The 16,690-nt window shown below is 43.4% G+C and overlaps 1 protein-coding gene across 1 annotated transcript in view; it reads right to left on the reverse strand.

The window, feature by feature from the left end:
- LOC126263652 (ribosome biogenesis protein BOP1 homolog) overlaps positions 1-16,690 on the reverse strand; it is an 80,987-nt gene that overhangs the window by 34,806 nt on the left and 29,491 nt on the right. The window contains exons 7-10 of the mRNA XM_049960754.1: positions 12,616-12,790; positions 12,312-12,521; positions 12,132-12,235; positions 204-377 (exon numbers count right to left, since the gene is read on the reverse strand). Of these exons, the coding sequence (XP_049816711.1) occupies positions 204-377; positions 12,132-12,235; positions 12,312-12,521; positions 12,616-12,790 (663 nt within the window). The remainder of the gene's footprint in view (positions 1-203; positions 378-12,131; positions 12,236-12,311; positions 12,522-12,615; positions 12,791-16,690) is intronic.

Here is a 16,690-nt window from a genome sequence, read left to right on the forward strand (position 1 = left end):
GCATCACTTACTGAACACCCCTCATACTTTCACTTACAAATGTAACATTACAATCCACCTTATACAGAGGTGAATCAGTGCAACAATTTTTTCTCGGAAATGTGGGAAAGTTCATGTGTCAATAATGATAATACTGTACTGTACTGAATTTCGACAAGCAACATAAAAAGCACTTGACGACAAATAAACTTTGTGATACTCACCGCAACAAAGAATATTGGACGAATTGGGTGAAATAACACACACTGAACCAAGCCTTTCGATTTGCTGAATGGAACTTGTGATCGCCATTTTGAAAGCTGATGTATCAGTACAGACCTATTCAATCCTTCAGGCATAACTGTGGCAAAATAATCTCCCCGACCATGCCATGTAACCTGCAAAAATAAAACAAAAATTTCTACCTTCATCTTTAAATAATTTTCCACGACTCATACATTTAGAGGACCCTCCTCTGTTCTCCCCTATTCTCTTCATGAAAAATACAAAATACATACAACAAAATAATTTTTTAGTTTGTGGTAAATACTGGTTCTCTGTATCTATCCAACAGCATTTTAGACACGGATTTCTACTTTTTTTTCAGCAATTTCCCTTTAAGTTTGCCAAATCTCCCTGTGTGACACTCTCAGACTAAGAAAACCGGTTACACTATCACCATGAGAAGCACACAGTGTACCTACTATGAAAGAATTTTTTGAATAAAAACTTTTCCTGCTGAATGCAGGAGGGATGGTCAGTATTCAGGGATATTACAGTAACGATCGTTTGAAGCAAAAAACTTCACATGAACATATGCTGTATTCCAAGTGGTTTATAAGACGTACCACATTTAATATACAGTGTTATTTATTATCTATATTATTTAATACATTTTCAGGTATACACATGTACAACAATTGGTAAATACATATTACAATATGCATTATACAAAGATTCAATTGGAAAATAGTCCACAACAAATCTTCGAATAACCCACCATCAACTTCAATGCATTTGCGCACTCTCGTGGGAAAATGTGTTGCTTGTTTGAGTGCCTCTGCATGTTCCCTAATGAGGGCAGCAGCGTCCATGACGTGACCAAGCAGTTCATCTCGCATATTCAGCTTTCATTCATACACCTCGTACTTCATTCAACCCCATAAACAAAACTCTACTGGTCAGTCTTGGTGGTCAGTTGAGTTTACTACCACAAGCAGGCCAGCAATTAAGGTAAGTGCAATTGAGGTGTTTCTTCATATGTCTGGTAAAATGTATAGTTGCTCAGTGATGCTGGAAGTACATTGCAGTCCACTTCGCCGAAGGTACCTTCTCAATGGGTTCAACAAACAAATTTTCCAAAATATGCAGTTAATTGTGTACTGCCATTAACTCTTCTAAAATGAGTGGATGTATAAACATGTTACCAACCATGCCACACCAAACACCGATCCAAAAATGAACTTGGAAATTGGTTTTCACCGTAGCATGTGGATTTTCCTGCGACCATCAATGATGAATAAGTGTATAGTTGATTCCATTCCATGTAAACATGGTATCATCAGTGAATAGTATTAACGGAACCAAAAAGTTATGTCATTTAACCAGTAGATTAAATTAGATGTACTTTTTGTTCCAATTGATATATAGTACGGGAAATATCTGGGATGTCGAACATGTTACAAAACAAGAATACAGAACAGATATGATAATGTACCTGCCACAGATTCCAAATGAAATCACCCTTATGGATGTAGAATCGGTCAGAAATCTTAAGCACATTTACATTTCAAAGGATGAAAAACATGTCATCAAATATTAAATATTCAATACACTTAGCTGCAAATCAAACAATGGAAAATCCAGGATGGAATGTAACAATACGAGAGAAGGAAAGTTGCTACTCACCACTTAGCGGAGATGCTGAGCCGTGATAAGCACAATAAAAAAAGATTCACACAATCATAGCTTTAGGCCACTAAGGCCTTCGTCAGCAGTACACACACACACACACACACACACACACACACACACACACACAGGGGAGTGCACATGCAACTTGCACACACATCTGCAGTCTCAGAGAGCTGAAACTACACTGCGAGCAGCAGCACCAGTGCATGATGGGAGTGGCGACTGGGTGGGGGTACGGAGGAGGCTGGGGCGGGGAGGGATAGTATGGTGGGAGTGGCGGGGAGGGATAGTATGGTGGGAGTGGCGGACAGTGAAGTGTTGCAGTTTAGACAGAGGGTGGGAGAGAAGGTGGTAAATAGCGGAAAGGAGAGAAATAAAAATAAAAATAGAAGAAATTAAAAGACTGGGTGTGGCGGTGAAATGACGGCTGTGTTGTGCTGGAATGGGAACAGGGAGGGGGTTGGATGGGTGAGGACAATGACTAGCGAAGGTTGAGGCGGTTACGGGAACGTAGGATGTATTGCAGGGAAAGTTCCCACCTGCGCAATTCAGAAAAGCTGGTGTTGGTGGGAAGGATCCATATGGCACAGGCTGTGAAGCAGTCATTGAGATGAGGGGTATCATGTTTGGCAGCATGTTCAGCAACAGGGTGGTCCACTTGTTTCTTGGCCACAGCTTGTCGGTGGCCATTCATGCGGACAGACAGCTTGTTGCTTGCGTGCCTACATAGAATGCAGCACAGTGGTTTCAGCTTGGCTTGTAGATCACATGACTGGTTTCACAGGTAGCCCTGCCTTTGATGTGATATGTAATTTTAGTGACTGGACTGGAGTAGGTGGTGGTAGGAGGAAGTATGGGACAGGTCTTGCATCTAGGTCTATTACAGGGGTATGAGCCATGAGGTAAGGGATTGGGAGCAGGGGTTGTGTAAGGATGGACGAGTATATTGTGTAGGTTCAGTGGACTGCGGAATACCATGGTAGGAGGGGTGGAAAGGACAGTGGGTAGGACATTTCTCATTTCAGGGCACGACGAGTCGTAATCGAAACCCTGGCGGAGAATGTAATTCAGTTGCTCCAGTCCCAGATGGTACTAAGTTACAAGGGGAATGCTCCTCTGTGGCCGGACTGTGGGACTTTGGGAGGTGGTAGGGCACTGGAAAGATAAGGCACGGGAGATTTGTTTTTGTACAAGTATGGGAGGATAATTATGGTCAGTGAAGGCTTCAGTGAGACCCTCGGTATATTTAGAAAGGGACTGCTCTTCACTGCAGATGCGACGACAACGGGTGGCTAGGCTGTATGGAAGGGACTTCTTGGTATGGAACAGGTGGTAGCTGTCGAAGTGGAGGTATTGTTGGTGGTTAGTAGGTTTGATATGGACGGAGGTATTGATGTAGCCATCTCTGAGGCAGGAGGTCAACATCTAAGAAGGTGGCTTGTTGGGTTGAGTAAGACCAGGTGAATCAAATGGAGGAGAAGTTGTTGAGGTTCTGGAGGAATGTGAAAAAGGTGTCCTCACCTTCAATCCAGATAGCAAAGATGTCATCAATGAATCTGAACCAGGTGAGGGGTTTAGGATTCTGGGTTTTTAGGAAGGATTCCTCTAGATGGCCCATGAATAGGTTAGCATAGGATGGTGCCCTTAGGCGTACCGCGGATTTGTTTGTAGGTAATGCCTTCAAAGGAGAAGTAATTCTGGGTCAGGATATAGTTGGTCATGGAGACTAGGAAGGAGGTTGCTGGTCTGGAATCCATAGGGTGTCTGGAAAGGTAGTGTTCAATAGCTGTAAGGCCATGGGCATTAGGAATGTTAGTGTACAGGGAGGTGGCGGATCTCCAGTCACTACTCAAATCCTTACACCCATCCCAGAACCTGTCCCCAGAGTCCATCTCTCTACTTACCCCTACCACTCCCCGCACTCCCACCTTCTACATGCTTCCTGAAGTCCATAAACCCAACCACGCAGGACGCCCCATTGTGACCGGTTACTGTGAGCCCACTGAGAGAATCTCTGCTCTTGTAGATCTACACCTTCAACCTATTACCCGGAACCTATTCTCCTATATAAAAGATACCAACCATTTCCTCGACCAACTCTCTAAAGTTCCTCTCCCTTTACCCCACAGTGCCCTGCACGTCACTATTGATGCCACCTCCCTGTACACTAACATTCCAAATGCCCATGGCCTTACAGCTATCAAACACTACCTTTCCAGACGCCCTATGGATTCCAAACCAGCAACCTACTTCCTAGTCTCCATGACCAACTATATCCTGACCCACAATTACTTCTTCTTTGAAGGCATTACCTACAAACAAATCCGCGGTACGCCTAAGGGCACCATCCTATGCTAACCTATTCATGGGCCATCTAGAGGAATCCTTCCTAAAAACCCAGAATCCTAAACCCCTCACCTGGTTCAGATTCATTAATGACAACTTTGCTATCTGGATTGAAGGTGAGGACACCTTTTTCACATTCCTCCAGAACCTCAACAACTTCTCCCCCATTTGATTCACCTGGTCTTACTCAACCCAACAAGCCACCTTCCTAGATGTTGACCTCTGCCTTAGAGATGGCTGTATCTGTACCTCTGTCCACATCAAACCTACTAACCACCAACAATACCTCCACTTCGACAGCTGCCACCCGTCTCATACCAAGAAGTCCCTTCCGTACAGCCTAGCCACCCGTGGTCGTCGCATCTGCAGTGAAGAGCAGTCCCTCTCTAAATATACCGAGGGTCTCACTGAAGCCTTCACTGACCATAATTATCCTCCCATACCTGTACAAAAACAAATCTCCCGTGCCGTATCTTTCCAGTATCCCACCACCTCCCAAAGTCCCACAGTCCGACCACAGAGGAGCATTCCCCTCATAACTCAGTACCATCCGGGACTGGAGCAACTGAATTACATTCTCTGCCAGGGTTTTATTACGACTCATCGTGCCCTGAAATGAGAAATGTCCTCCCCACTATCCTTCCCACCCTTCCTACCGTGGTTTTCCGCCATCCACCGAACCTACACAATATACTCGCCCATCCTTACACAACCCCTGCTACCAATCCCTCACCTCATGCCTCATACCCCTGTAATTGACCTAGATGCAAGACCTGTCCCATACATCCTCCTACCACCATCTACTCCAGTCCGGTCACTAACATTACATATCACATCAAAGGCAGGGCTACCTGTGAAACCAGTCATGTGATCTACAAGCCAAGCTGCAACCACTGTGCTGCATTCTATGTAGGCATGCAACCAACAAGCTGTCTGTCCGCATGAATGGCCACCGACAAACTGTGGCCAAGAAACAAGTGGACCACCCTGTTGCTGAACATGCTGCCATGCTTCACAGCCTGTACCATACGGGTCCTGCCCGCCAACACCAGCTTTTCTAAATTGCGCAGGTGGGAATTTTCCTTGCAATACATCCTACGTTCCCGTAACCCTCCTGGCCTCAACCTTCGCTAGTCACTGTCCTCACCCATCCAACCCCCTCCCTGATCCCATTCCAGCACTACACAGCTGTCATTTCACCGCCACACTCAGTCTTTTAATTTCTTCTATTTTTATTTTTATTTCTCTCCTTTCCGCTACTTACCCCGTCCGCCCCTTCTCTCCCACCCTCTGTCAAAACAGCAACACTTCACTGTCCGCCACTCCCACCATACTATCCCTCCCCCTCCCAGCCCCAGCCTCTTCCTTACCCTCACCCAGTCGCCACTCCCATCATGCTCGTAGTGTAGTTTCAGCTCTCTGAGACTGCAGATGTGTGTGCAAGTTGTGTGTGTGTGTGTGTGTGTGTGTGTGTGTGTGTGTGTGTGTGTGTGTGTGTGTGTACTGCTGGCAAAGGCCTTAATGGCCGAAAGCTATGATTGTGTGAATCTTTTTATTGTGCCTATTGCAGCTCAGCATCTCAACTATATGGTGAGTAGCAACTTTCCTTCTCTCGTATTGATACATTTAGGTGCATATGATAATTCATAGGCTATTGTAGCTACTCACCATCAAATAAAAAAAATTACAATAAAAACATTTTACAGCACTTATTTACAACGGTTGCATTGCTGCACAAAATTTGTACACAATATTCCAATTATGTGATATTTCTAATAACACACACACACACACACACACACACACACACACACACACACACACACACACCAATCGGTTCTTCTAAGTAATTCATCAATGAAGTAGAAGCAGCTGGGCATCAATAAATCCTTTAGACTCTTCTCAAACTGACTTTTGTTATTAGTTAAGCTTTAAATGGTTGCTGGGATGTTACTGAAAATGTGTGTTGCTGAATAGTGGACACCCTTCTGAACCAAAGTGACTTCAAATCTTTGTGAAAGTTACTCTTGTTTCTAGTAGTGACTCCGTGAACTGAGCTGTTGGTTTGAAAGAAAGATATATATTTTAGTGAGAAATTTCATCAAGGAATAAATGCACTGGGAAGCAATGACCCTCTACAGGATGTTCTTGAGTTCACACCAAAAATAATTTGTACTGCACAGTTTTGGTCTCGAAAAACTTTTGCTTGGTTTGATTAGTTACCCCAGAAAATAATCCCATATGACATTATGGAATGAAAGGAAGCATAGTAAACTAGCTTTTTTTATTTTTATATCACCTACTTATGACAACATTTGCATAGCAAATAGAGATTTGTTTGGGCACTTCAACAGTTCTGCAGCATGCTCATCTACATCTACATTCATACTCCGCAAGCCACCCAACGGTGTGTGGCGGAGGGCACTTTATGTGCCACTGTCATTACCTCCCTTTCCTGTTCCAGTCGCGTATGGTTCGCGGGAAGAACGACTGTCTGAAAGCCTCCGTGCGCGCTCTAATCTCTCTAATTTTACATTCGTGATCTCCTCGGGAGGTATAAGTAGGGGGAAGCAATATACTCGATACCTCATCCAGAAACGCACCCTCTCGAAACCTGGACAGCAAGCTACACCGCGATGCAGAGCGCCTCTCTTGCAGAGTCTGCCACTTGAGTTTATTAAACATCTCCGTAACGCTATCACGGTTACCAAATAACCCTGTGACGAAACGCGCCGCTCTTCTTTGGATCTTCTCTATCTCCTCCGTCAACCCGATCTGGTACGGATCCCACACTGATGAGCAATACTCAAGTATAGGTCGAACGAGTGTTTTGTAAGCCACCTCCTTTGTTGATGGACTACATTTTCTAAGCACTCTCCCAATGAATCTCAACCTGGTACCCGCCTTACCAACAATTAATTTTATATGATCATTCCACTTCAAATCGTTCCGCACGCATACTCCCAGATATTTTACAGAAGTAACTGCTACCAGTGTTTGTTCCGCTATCATATAATCATACAATAAAGGATCCTTCTTTCTATGTATTCGCAATACATTACATTTGTCTATGTTAAGGGACAGTTGCCACTCCCTGCACCAAGTGCCTATCCGCTGCAGATCTTCCTGCATTTCGCTACAATTTTCCAATGCTGCAACTTCTCTGTATACTACAGCATCATCCGCGAAAAGCCGCATGGAACTTCCGACACTATCTACTAGGTCATTTATATATATTGTGAAAAGCAATGGTCCCATAACACTCCCCTGTGGCACGCCAGAGGTTACCTTAACGTCTGTAGACGTCTCTCCATTGATAACAACATGCTGAGTTCTGTTTGCTAAAAAATCTTCAATCCAGCCACACAGCTGGTCTGATATTTCGTAGGCTCTTACTTTGTTTATCAGGCGACAGTGCGGAACTGTATCGAACGCCTTCCGGAAGTCAAGAAAAATAGCATCTACCTGGGAGCCTGTATCTAATATTTTCTGGGTCTCATGAACAAATAACGCGAGTTGGGTCTCACACGATCGCTGTTTCCGGAATCCATGTTGATTCCTACATAGTAGATTCTGGGTTTCCAAAAACGACATGATACTCGAGCAAAAAACATGTTCTAAAATTCTACAACAGATCGACGTCAGAGATATAGGTCTATAGTTTTGCGCATCTGCTCGACGACCCTTCTTGAAGACTGGGACTACCTGTGCTCTTTTCCAATCATTTGGAACCCTCCGTTCCTCTAGAGACTTGCGGTACACGGCTGTTAGAAGGGGGGCAAGTTCTTTCGCGTACTCTGTGTAGAATCGAATTGGTATCCCGTCAGGTCCAGTGGACTTTCCTCTGTTGAGTGATTCCAGTTGCTTTTCTATTCCTTGGACACTTATTTCGATGTCAGCCATTTTTTCGTTTGTGCGAGGATTTAGAGAAGGAACTGCAGTGCGGTCTTCCTCTGTGAAACAGCTTTGGAAAAAGGTGTTTAGTATTTCAGCTTTACGCGTGTCATCCTCTGTTTCAATGCCATCATCATCCCGGAGTGTCTGGATATGCTGTTTCGAGCCACTTACTGATTTAACGTAAGACCAGAACTTCCTAGGATTTTCTGTCAAGTCTGTACATAGAATTTTACTTTCGAATTCACTGAACGCTTCTCGCATAGCCCTCCTTACGCTAACTTTGACATCGCTTAGCTTCTGTTTGTCTGAGAGGTTTTGGCTGCATTTAAACTTTGAGTGAAGCTCTCTTTGCTTTCGCAGTAGTTTCCTAACTTTGTTGTTGTACCACGGTGGGTTTTTCCCGTCCCTCACAGTTTTACTCGGCACGTACCTGTCTAAAACGCATTTTACAATTGCCTTGAACTTTTTCCATAAACACTCAACATTGTCAGTGTCGGAACAGAAATTTTCGTTTTGATCTGTTAGGTGGTCTGAAATCTGCCTTCTATTACTCTTGCTAAACAAATAAACCTTCCTCCCTTTTTTTATATTCCTATTAACTTCCATATTCAGGGATGCTACAACGGCCTTATGATCACTGATTCCCTGTTCTGCACTTACAGAGTCGAAATGTTCGGGTCTGTTTGTTATCAGTAGGTCCAAGATGTTATCTCCACGAGTCGGTTCTCTGTTTAGTTGCTCAAGGTAATTTTCGGATAGTGCACTCAGTATAATGTCACTCGATGCTCTGTCCCTACCACCCGTCCTAAACATCTGAGTGTCCCAGTCTATATCTGGTAAATTGAAATCTCCACCTAAGACTATAACATGCTGAGGAAATTTATGCGAAATGTATTCCAAATTTTCTCTCAGTTGTTCTGCCACTAACGCTGCTGAGTCGGGAGGTCGGTAAAAGGAGCCAATTATTAACCCAGCTCGGTTGTTGAGTGTAACCTCCACCCATAATAATTCACAGGAACTATCCACTTCTACTTCACTACAGGATAAACTACTACTAACAGCGACAAACACTCCACCACCGGTTGCATGCAATCTATCCTTCCTAAACACCGTCTGTACCTCTGTAAAAATTTCGGCAGAATTTATCTCTGACTTAAGCCAGCTCTCTGTACCTATAACGATTTCAGCTTCGGTGCTTTCTATCAGCGCTTGAAGTTCCAGTACTTTACCAACGCAGCTTCGACAGTTTACAATTACAATACCGATTGCTGCTTGGTCCCCGCATGTCCTGACTTTGCTCCGCACCCTTTGAGGCTGTTGCCCTTTCTGTACTTGCCCGAGGCCATCTAACCTAAAAAAACCGCCCAGTCCACGCCACACAACCCCTGCTACCCGTGTAGCCGCTTGCTGCGTGTAGTGGACTCCTGACCTATCCAGCGGAACCCGAAACCCCACCACCCTATGGCGCAAGTCGAGGAATCTGCAGCCCACATGGTCGCAGAACCGTCTCAGCCTCTGATTCAGACCCTCCACTCGGCTCTGTACCAAAGGTCCGCAGTCAGTCCTGTCGACGATGCTGCAGATGGTGAGCTCTGCTTTCATCCCGCTAGCGAGACTGGCAGTCTTCACCAAATCAGATAGCCGTCGGAAGCCAGAGAGGATTTCCTCCGATCCATAGCGACACACATCATTGGTGCCGACATGAGCGACCACCTGCAGATGGGTGCACCCTGTACCCTTCATGGCATCCGGAAGGACCCTTTCCACATCTGGAATGACTCCCCCCGGTATGCACACGGAGTGCACATTGGTTTTCTTCCCCTCTCTTGCTGCCATTTCTCTAAGGGGCCCCATTACGCGCCTGACGTTGGAGCTCCCAACTACCAGTAAGCCCACCCTCTGCGACCGCCCGGATCTTGCAGACTGAGGGGCAACCTCTGGAACAGGACAAGCAGCCATGTCAGGCCGAAGATCAGTATCAGCCTGAGACAGAACCTGAAACCGGTTCGTCAGACAAACTGGAGAGGCCTTCCGTTCAGTCCTCCGGAATGTCTTTCGCCCCCTGCCACACCTTGAGACTACCTCCCACTCTACCACAGGTGAGGGATCAGCCTCAATGTGGGCAGTATCCCGGGCAACCACAGTCTTAGTCCGATCGGGGGATGCGTGGGACGAGCTGGCCGTCCCCGACAAACCCCCATCCGGACCCCCACAGTGATGCCCATTGGCAACAGCCTCAAGCTGTGTGACCGAAGCCAACACTGCCTGAAGCTGGGAGCGAAGGGATGCCAACTCAGCCTGCATCCGAACACAGCAGTTGCAGTCCCTATCCATGCTAAAAATTGTTTTGCAAAGAACGTCCGAACTAATCTACAGAGAGCGCAAACAAATCGACAAAATTTAAACGGTTATTAAAATACAAGATTGCCTAGTAAATGCAGTAATGCTGCTACTAACGCACTGCTGACACACTGCTCGGCAGCGGAAGGAGACTACGCGATTTTACACTATTCAGGTACTAAAACGCGATGCTACAACTCGCAAATACTATAATACGCCCGAAATTTATGTATCAAACAATGCAAGTACCAAAAACACTCAAAGAAATTAAGAATTAAACTATGTAAGAAATGAGTGAGCTAGGAGTATACGACTTGCTGCTGCAGCTGCTTATCCAACGGCGGCAGGGAGCACACTGACTGTGAAATGTATTATCAAGCTGTAATCAAATAAAATACAAGATGTGTGGCATTGTCACCAATGTGAACACTGTGGATGTGCTGCATGTGAAATAGGTACAAGTTTTCCAAATGTGGTATTCACCATACATGTGTTTGTGGGACACTGATCTGTGCAGAAAGTAGAACTATACTGCACTATTTCAAAAAATGTGTTGTTCCTCCTGCACAGGTTGTTGAATTAAATGTTCAGAAGAATAATGACAACTTGAAAGAATGCCTGCTTCACACAATGTGCTCAAAATTCTGGTAAGCACTCTACAATTAGGAACCTGATGTGTTAGAAAGCGCTGCCAGCATAGTTCGGCAGCAGAGAGAGTACTACCATCGCAGAAGCCATACATATACCCCACATCTGCATATTCTTCATTAGTATAGGTGTGTGGCATTTCAGGCAGCACATGTATTAACACAGTTAACCAATTCTCTCTGATACACTCTCAATTCCTTGCACTACTTCACTTGGTAACAGTGCCTTTAATGGGTAAGTAAAATGGCAGAAAGACATCCTTGGCAAAGACGTTGAAAGCAACAAGGTAGGGTGAGCTAGAATAAAATATCAAAGAAGTTGGGTGGGACAGACAAACAGGTGAGCACCACTAGCCCAAAAACAGACGTACATTAAAGGTGTTCTTTATTGGAAACCATTCAGAATAATGCATATGTCCATGAAAAGCTTATTCTTTTTTCTTCAAATGAGCATTCCTGTCATATCCCTAAATATTTACCATTCCCCTGGAACACATTGTATTGTATTTTTCCACCATGTAAATGAAATTTGATCACATTAGAAACTGGCTTAATTCAAAGCAAGTATCTACCCACTATGCACTCCTGCATGTCTAAAAAAACTGAAGACACTGCATGATATGCAGTCAGTGCATTCAATCTTTATCCACATCTAGTATTCTTATGCAATAACAAGCAGTCAGTACAGTCAGTCTTTATCCACATCCATTACCCCTCTGCAGTACATCATGAATGCACAGCTAATTGCATCAGACACTATTCTTGGTATGACATTTGTGCAAACAGCTAGAAGGGAGACACGTATCACAGTAATATTTGGTGTAAGGAGCCACACATATCGCATCATTCTTGCCTCCATTAAAATTATAACTTCTGTGCATCCTCGGTTATCTAATTTTCATCTGTCATGCAAGTAAGCGCCTTCTTTATCTTCACTCGTACTTACACAAAGTGAAAGTTCAAGTTCTTTTAGAAGTCTGTGAACTAAATCTCTATTGTTCAAATTACCTGTCTCACTTCTTTGAAGTGATTCAGTATTATACGGATTCCATTTTTCCAGTCAGTCTCAGATGGCTTTTCCCACTGGATTGCACTCTTTATTCTCTCTGGAACTGGAAACAAAAACTGTCATGAAGAAAATTCAATTACCTGTTGTTTTCTCACTGTTTTAATAATATAAGTACATACTCAGTATATCCTGCTCTGGTGGATCTTGCAGTAAATTATCAGTTTTGTTGACAATCATGTGGTCCCCAACACCTGGATTAACCAGTAATACCTTCTTGTCGGCAGCTATTGCAATTAGAGAGAGAGACTGATTTGGACACCAGCTGACACTTCGCACAATTCCACCTGCTGGAATTGTGCGCACACAGCGACCTGTAGATACTTCCCAAACTGAAAAGAAAAAACAGAACCAGAAAACTGTATCCCTCCTGTAACACTTCAGTAGTAAAATAAATACATGCTACAGTTACTTTCGTATCCTTACTTTTCACAGTAAGATCGTCTGAGCCAGAGGCAAGGAACTGCCCTTTGGGTTCCACAGCAATAGTTCGAACCATGTCAGTATGTCCTTTATAAACAAGTGACATAACAGTTGGAAATGGCTGCAAATCTTTTGGACTTGGAAGCTGTGGAACTAATTCTTCAGGTTGAATTGTTAACTGGAGGGAAATAAAAACATATATCTATATTAATTTCACTCAACTTCTATATACGCTGCCTAACTAAAAAGTGAAGCATCCATAAGGCATGGTCAGATGAAAACGTAACTTTGTGCACCTCGATACCTCTGGCAGCTATATAAATGATCAAGAGCTGCAATTCTCTGTAAGAGATGAAATGGTTAACAGAGGGTATTAGTGTCATTCATGTTTAGTGTTGTTAGCAAGCCTGGTTGAGTATACAGGGTGATTCAAAAAGAATACCACAACTTTAAAAATGTGTATTTAATGAAAGATACATAATATAACCTTCTGTTATACATCATTACAAAGAGTATTTAAAAAGGTTTTTTTTCACTCAAAAACAAGTTCAGAGATGTTCAATATGGCCCCCTCCAGACACACGAACAATATCAACCCGATACTCCAACTCGTTCCACACTCTCTGTAGCATATCAGGCGTAACAGTTTGGATAGCTGCTGTTATTTCTCGTTTCAAATCATCAATGGTCGCTGGGAGAGGTGGCCGAAACACCATATCCTTAACATACCCCCATAAGAAAAAATCGCAGGGGGTAAGATCAGGGCTTCTTGGAGGCCAGTGATGAAGTGCTCTGTCACGGGCTGCCTGGCGGCCGATCCATCGCCTTGGGTAGTTGACGTTCAGGTTTCATAATTAACCTTTTTCGTAGGACTCTCCATACAGTTGATTGTGGAATTTGCAGCTCTCTGCTAGCTCTGCGAGTCGATTTTCCTGGGCTGCGAACAAATGCTTGCTGGATGCGTGCTACATTTTCATCACTCGTTCTCGGCCGTCCAGAACTTTTCCCTTTGCACAAAGACCCATTCTCTGTAAACTGTTTATACCAACGTTTAATACACCACCTATCAGGAGGTTTAACACCATACTTCGTTCCAAATGCACGCTGAACAACTGTCGTCGATTCACTTCTACCGTACTCAATAACACAAAAAGCTTTCTGTTGAGCGGTCGCCATCTTAGCATCAACTGACGCTGACGCCTAGTCAACAGCGCCTCAAGCGAACAAATGTACAACTAAATGAAACTTTATAGCTCCCTTAATTCGCCGACAGATAGTGCTTAGCTCTGCCTTTTGTCGTTGCAGAGTTTTAAATTCCTAAAGTTGTGGTATTCTTTTTGAATCACCCTGTATAAGGGATGTAAACAGTGTCAGATGTGGAATGCTCAGTGTGAAGGCTTTACAATGCAGAGTACTTGTGTGAAACATCATTGTCAGCAACTAACAGAGTTTGAAAGGGGCCTCATTACATGTCTCCATTTGGCCTGCTGGTCAAATCGTGCAATGTACAGGTTGATGGAGCATTGGGAAGATACAGTGACCCAATATTTCACTGAATGTAAATGTGAGGGCAGGTTTACTACACATCAAGATTTCAGGCGACCAAGTTTAATCACTACAGGCAAGGATCTCCATACTATGCATCAAGCACAGCATAGCCCCTTCAAATCTTCACCTGCCACATGAGTGCAAGTAATATGATCCTACAATATCATGTGTCATTCTGCTCCTTGATTGGATACGAGCAGCAGCTGCTCTACGGAATTACCCTCCCATGTGTAGGCTGCCATTAACAGCACAATATGAATAGCTGCATTTGGAGTGGTGTCATGACTGGGAAGCATGTCGTGTTCCGTTCAGTGATGAATCAGTTCTGCTCTACCCCAGATGACAATTTTTGGCAAGTATGGAGGTGACATGGGACAAGATCCCATTTTTACAGGGTTTTTGAGAGAAACAGCAGAGTTTCTCCGGGTGTCGTGGTGTGAGAAGCCACTGGGTACGACTTCAGGTCACAGGTTGTAGGCACAATTTTATACCTAGGACATTCAGTCTCCTCATGTATTACCTTTTATATGACAATATCACTGATCAAGTTTTCAACAGGACACTGCTCATCCACACACGGGATGGGTGTCTATGAACTGTGAACATGACAATGAGACTCTCCCAAGCTGGAAAGATAACCAGATCTGTCATCGACAGAACTTATGGGGACCAGCTTGGACATCAGCTCTGTCCAAGTGCCAGTATCTATGATATCAAATATCAGTGGCAACAGTTGTGAAGCAGCTTGCCTCAGGAGAAGAAATAATGGCTTTATGTCACTCTTCCCAGTTGAATCAGCACAAACAAGTTTCTTCCACCCCTTCTCACAGCTTCACTTTTTTTTTGCAGGCACGATGGTTGTTGCACCATTATTTTACACTCAACATTTCTATTCATTCCAATTTTCTTCTTATTCAATCACAATCTATACTACACATTAAAAACAACCAATGAACAACAAATGTGAATGATTCTTTCTGAAATACGGTGCAACTGCTGCAGCCTATCTCCCAAATCAATGTATACAGTCCATACAAAAAATTAATAAAGTAGGAAAGTTCTCGCAGAATGTAAATACCTATAACAGACAGTTAAAATAACTGTCGACAACACAGCTGCTACACAATTATTTTATTATTAAAAGCATGCAGTAAAGTAACTCAGGCCTGAATGTTAGTTAAAAAATAAAGGAACTCTATTGAGCATGATCAGGGCTGCCACCAGTTTACCCAAGTGAAATTCCCTGATTTCCAGACAAGTTTTAGCATCTTCCCTTGACAAATTTTGAGATCTGAAAAATATGTAAGGATTTCTGAATTTCTCTCTCGTGTGAGGAAACATCTTAAGTACTAACATCAACATATTTTGTAATGAACTGTTTTTAGATGGAGAAAGCAAGTTAAACGGTTTGTGTGTTTCATTAAGACCACTATCGTTATCTTATTTCAATAAAATGAAACACACATGGTGACAAAAATAAACTTTACCTTTGAGTTGCAAGACAGATTTAAAATATCTTCATTATTCTCAGAAACAACCTCAGAAAAAATTAGGCCTCTTGAAAGAAGTGTATAAGACAGGGAAGAGTTGTGTAAACCAACACTATAGGTGACTGCCAACAAAATGTTGGCTCTACTATGTTCTTTATTGTCGATTATTGCTCACTGTGTTATGTCTATTATTTTACTGATATTGAATGATTTTTCTTTCGAGAAATATATGAGTACATAGTGTCCAAACTGCCAGCAACTGCTACAATTTTCTTCTTCTTATCGTCCATCTTTTTTAATAAATAAACTACTTTCAAAATGTCAAAATGTACTACAATAAATAAAATTTTTATAAAATGCTGCATTGTTCAATATACTTGTGGTTAGACAGTCACAATGGCTGAAATTCATCCCCCATGGCCTCTGGCCTGCTGAGGAGCAACGCAGTCTTGTGTCCACGGATAAACCATGAAAATTCACTGCATTATGCCACACACAGACAGACCTGGCCTGCAAACAGATTGGTGAGACAAGATTCGATAGGCAGGGCCTGATTTTTAGTGGGAAATTACCGGTTTCAGATTGGCAGGCCCAATCCGTTAGAGATACCCGCAGAAATGGCCAGCGGTTTTGGCCTGTCACAGAAATCCACTCGTGTGGCCAGCTATCATGATTCACAGACACCATGTTGATGAAATAAGACCAAAGTGATAAATCCATGCAACAGATAAACTGAACAAATACTAATGAGGATAGGTAGCAACTCACTGTAAAGATGATCGATGAGCCGAAGACAGGCATGTAGAAAAGACAATCATACTCTCAGAATTAAATTTTCGGCCATAGCCTTTGTCAGAAAACGATAGTGCGCAAACACACATTCACAAAATAACTCGGACAACTCATGGACACATGACCGCAGTCTCCAGCTGCTGTGTCAACAATCTCTGAGAATCAGATCCAAACAAACCACACCTCACACCTCCCTGCCTCTTGTCGGCAGCTGCTAGGCTAGCGGCAAATAGTGGTGGCAGCACTGA

Source organism: Schistocerca nitens, chromosome 6 (genome assembly GCF_023898315.1).
Source record: "Schistocerca nitens isolate TAMUIC-IGC-003100 chromosome 6, iqSchNite1.1, whole genome shotgun sequence".
NCBI lineage: Eukaryota > Metazoa > Arthropoda > Insecta > Orthoptera > Acrididae > Schistocerca > Schistocerca nitens.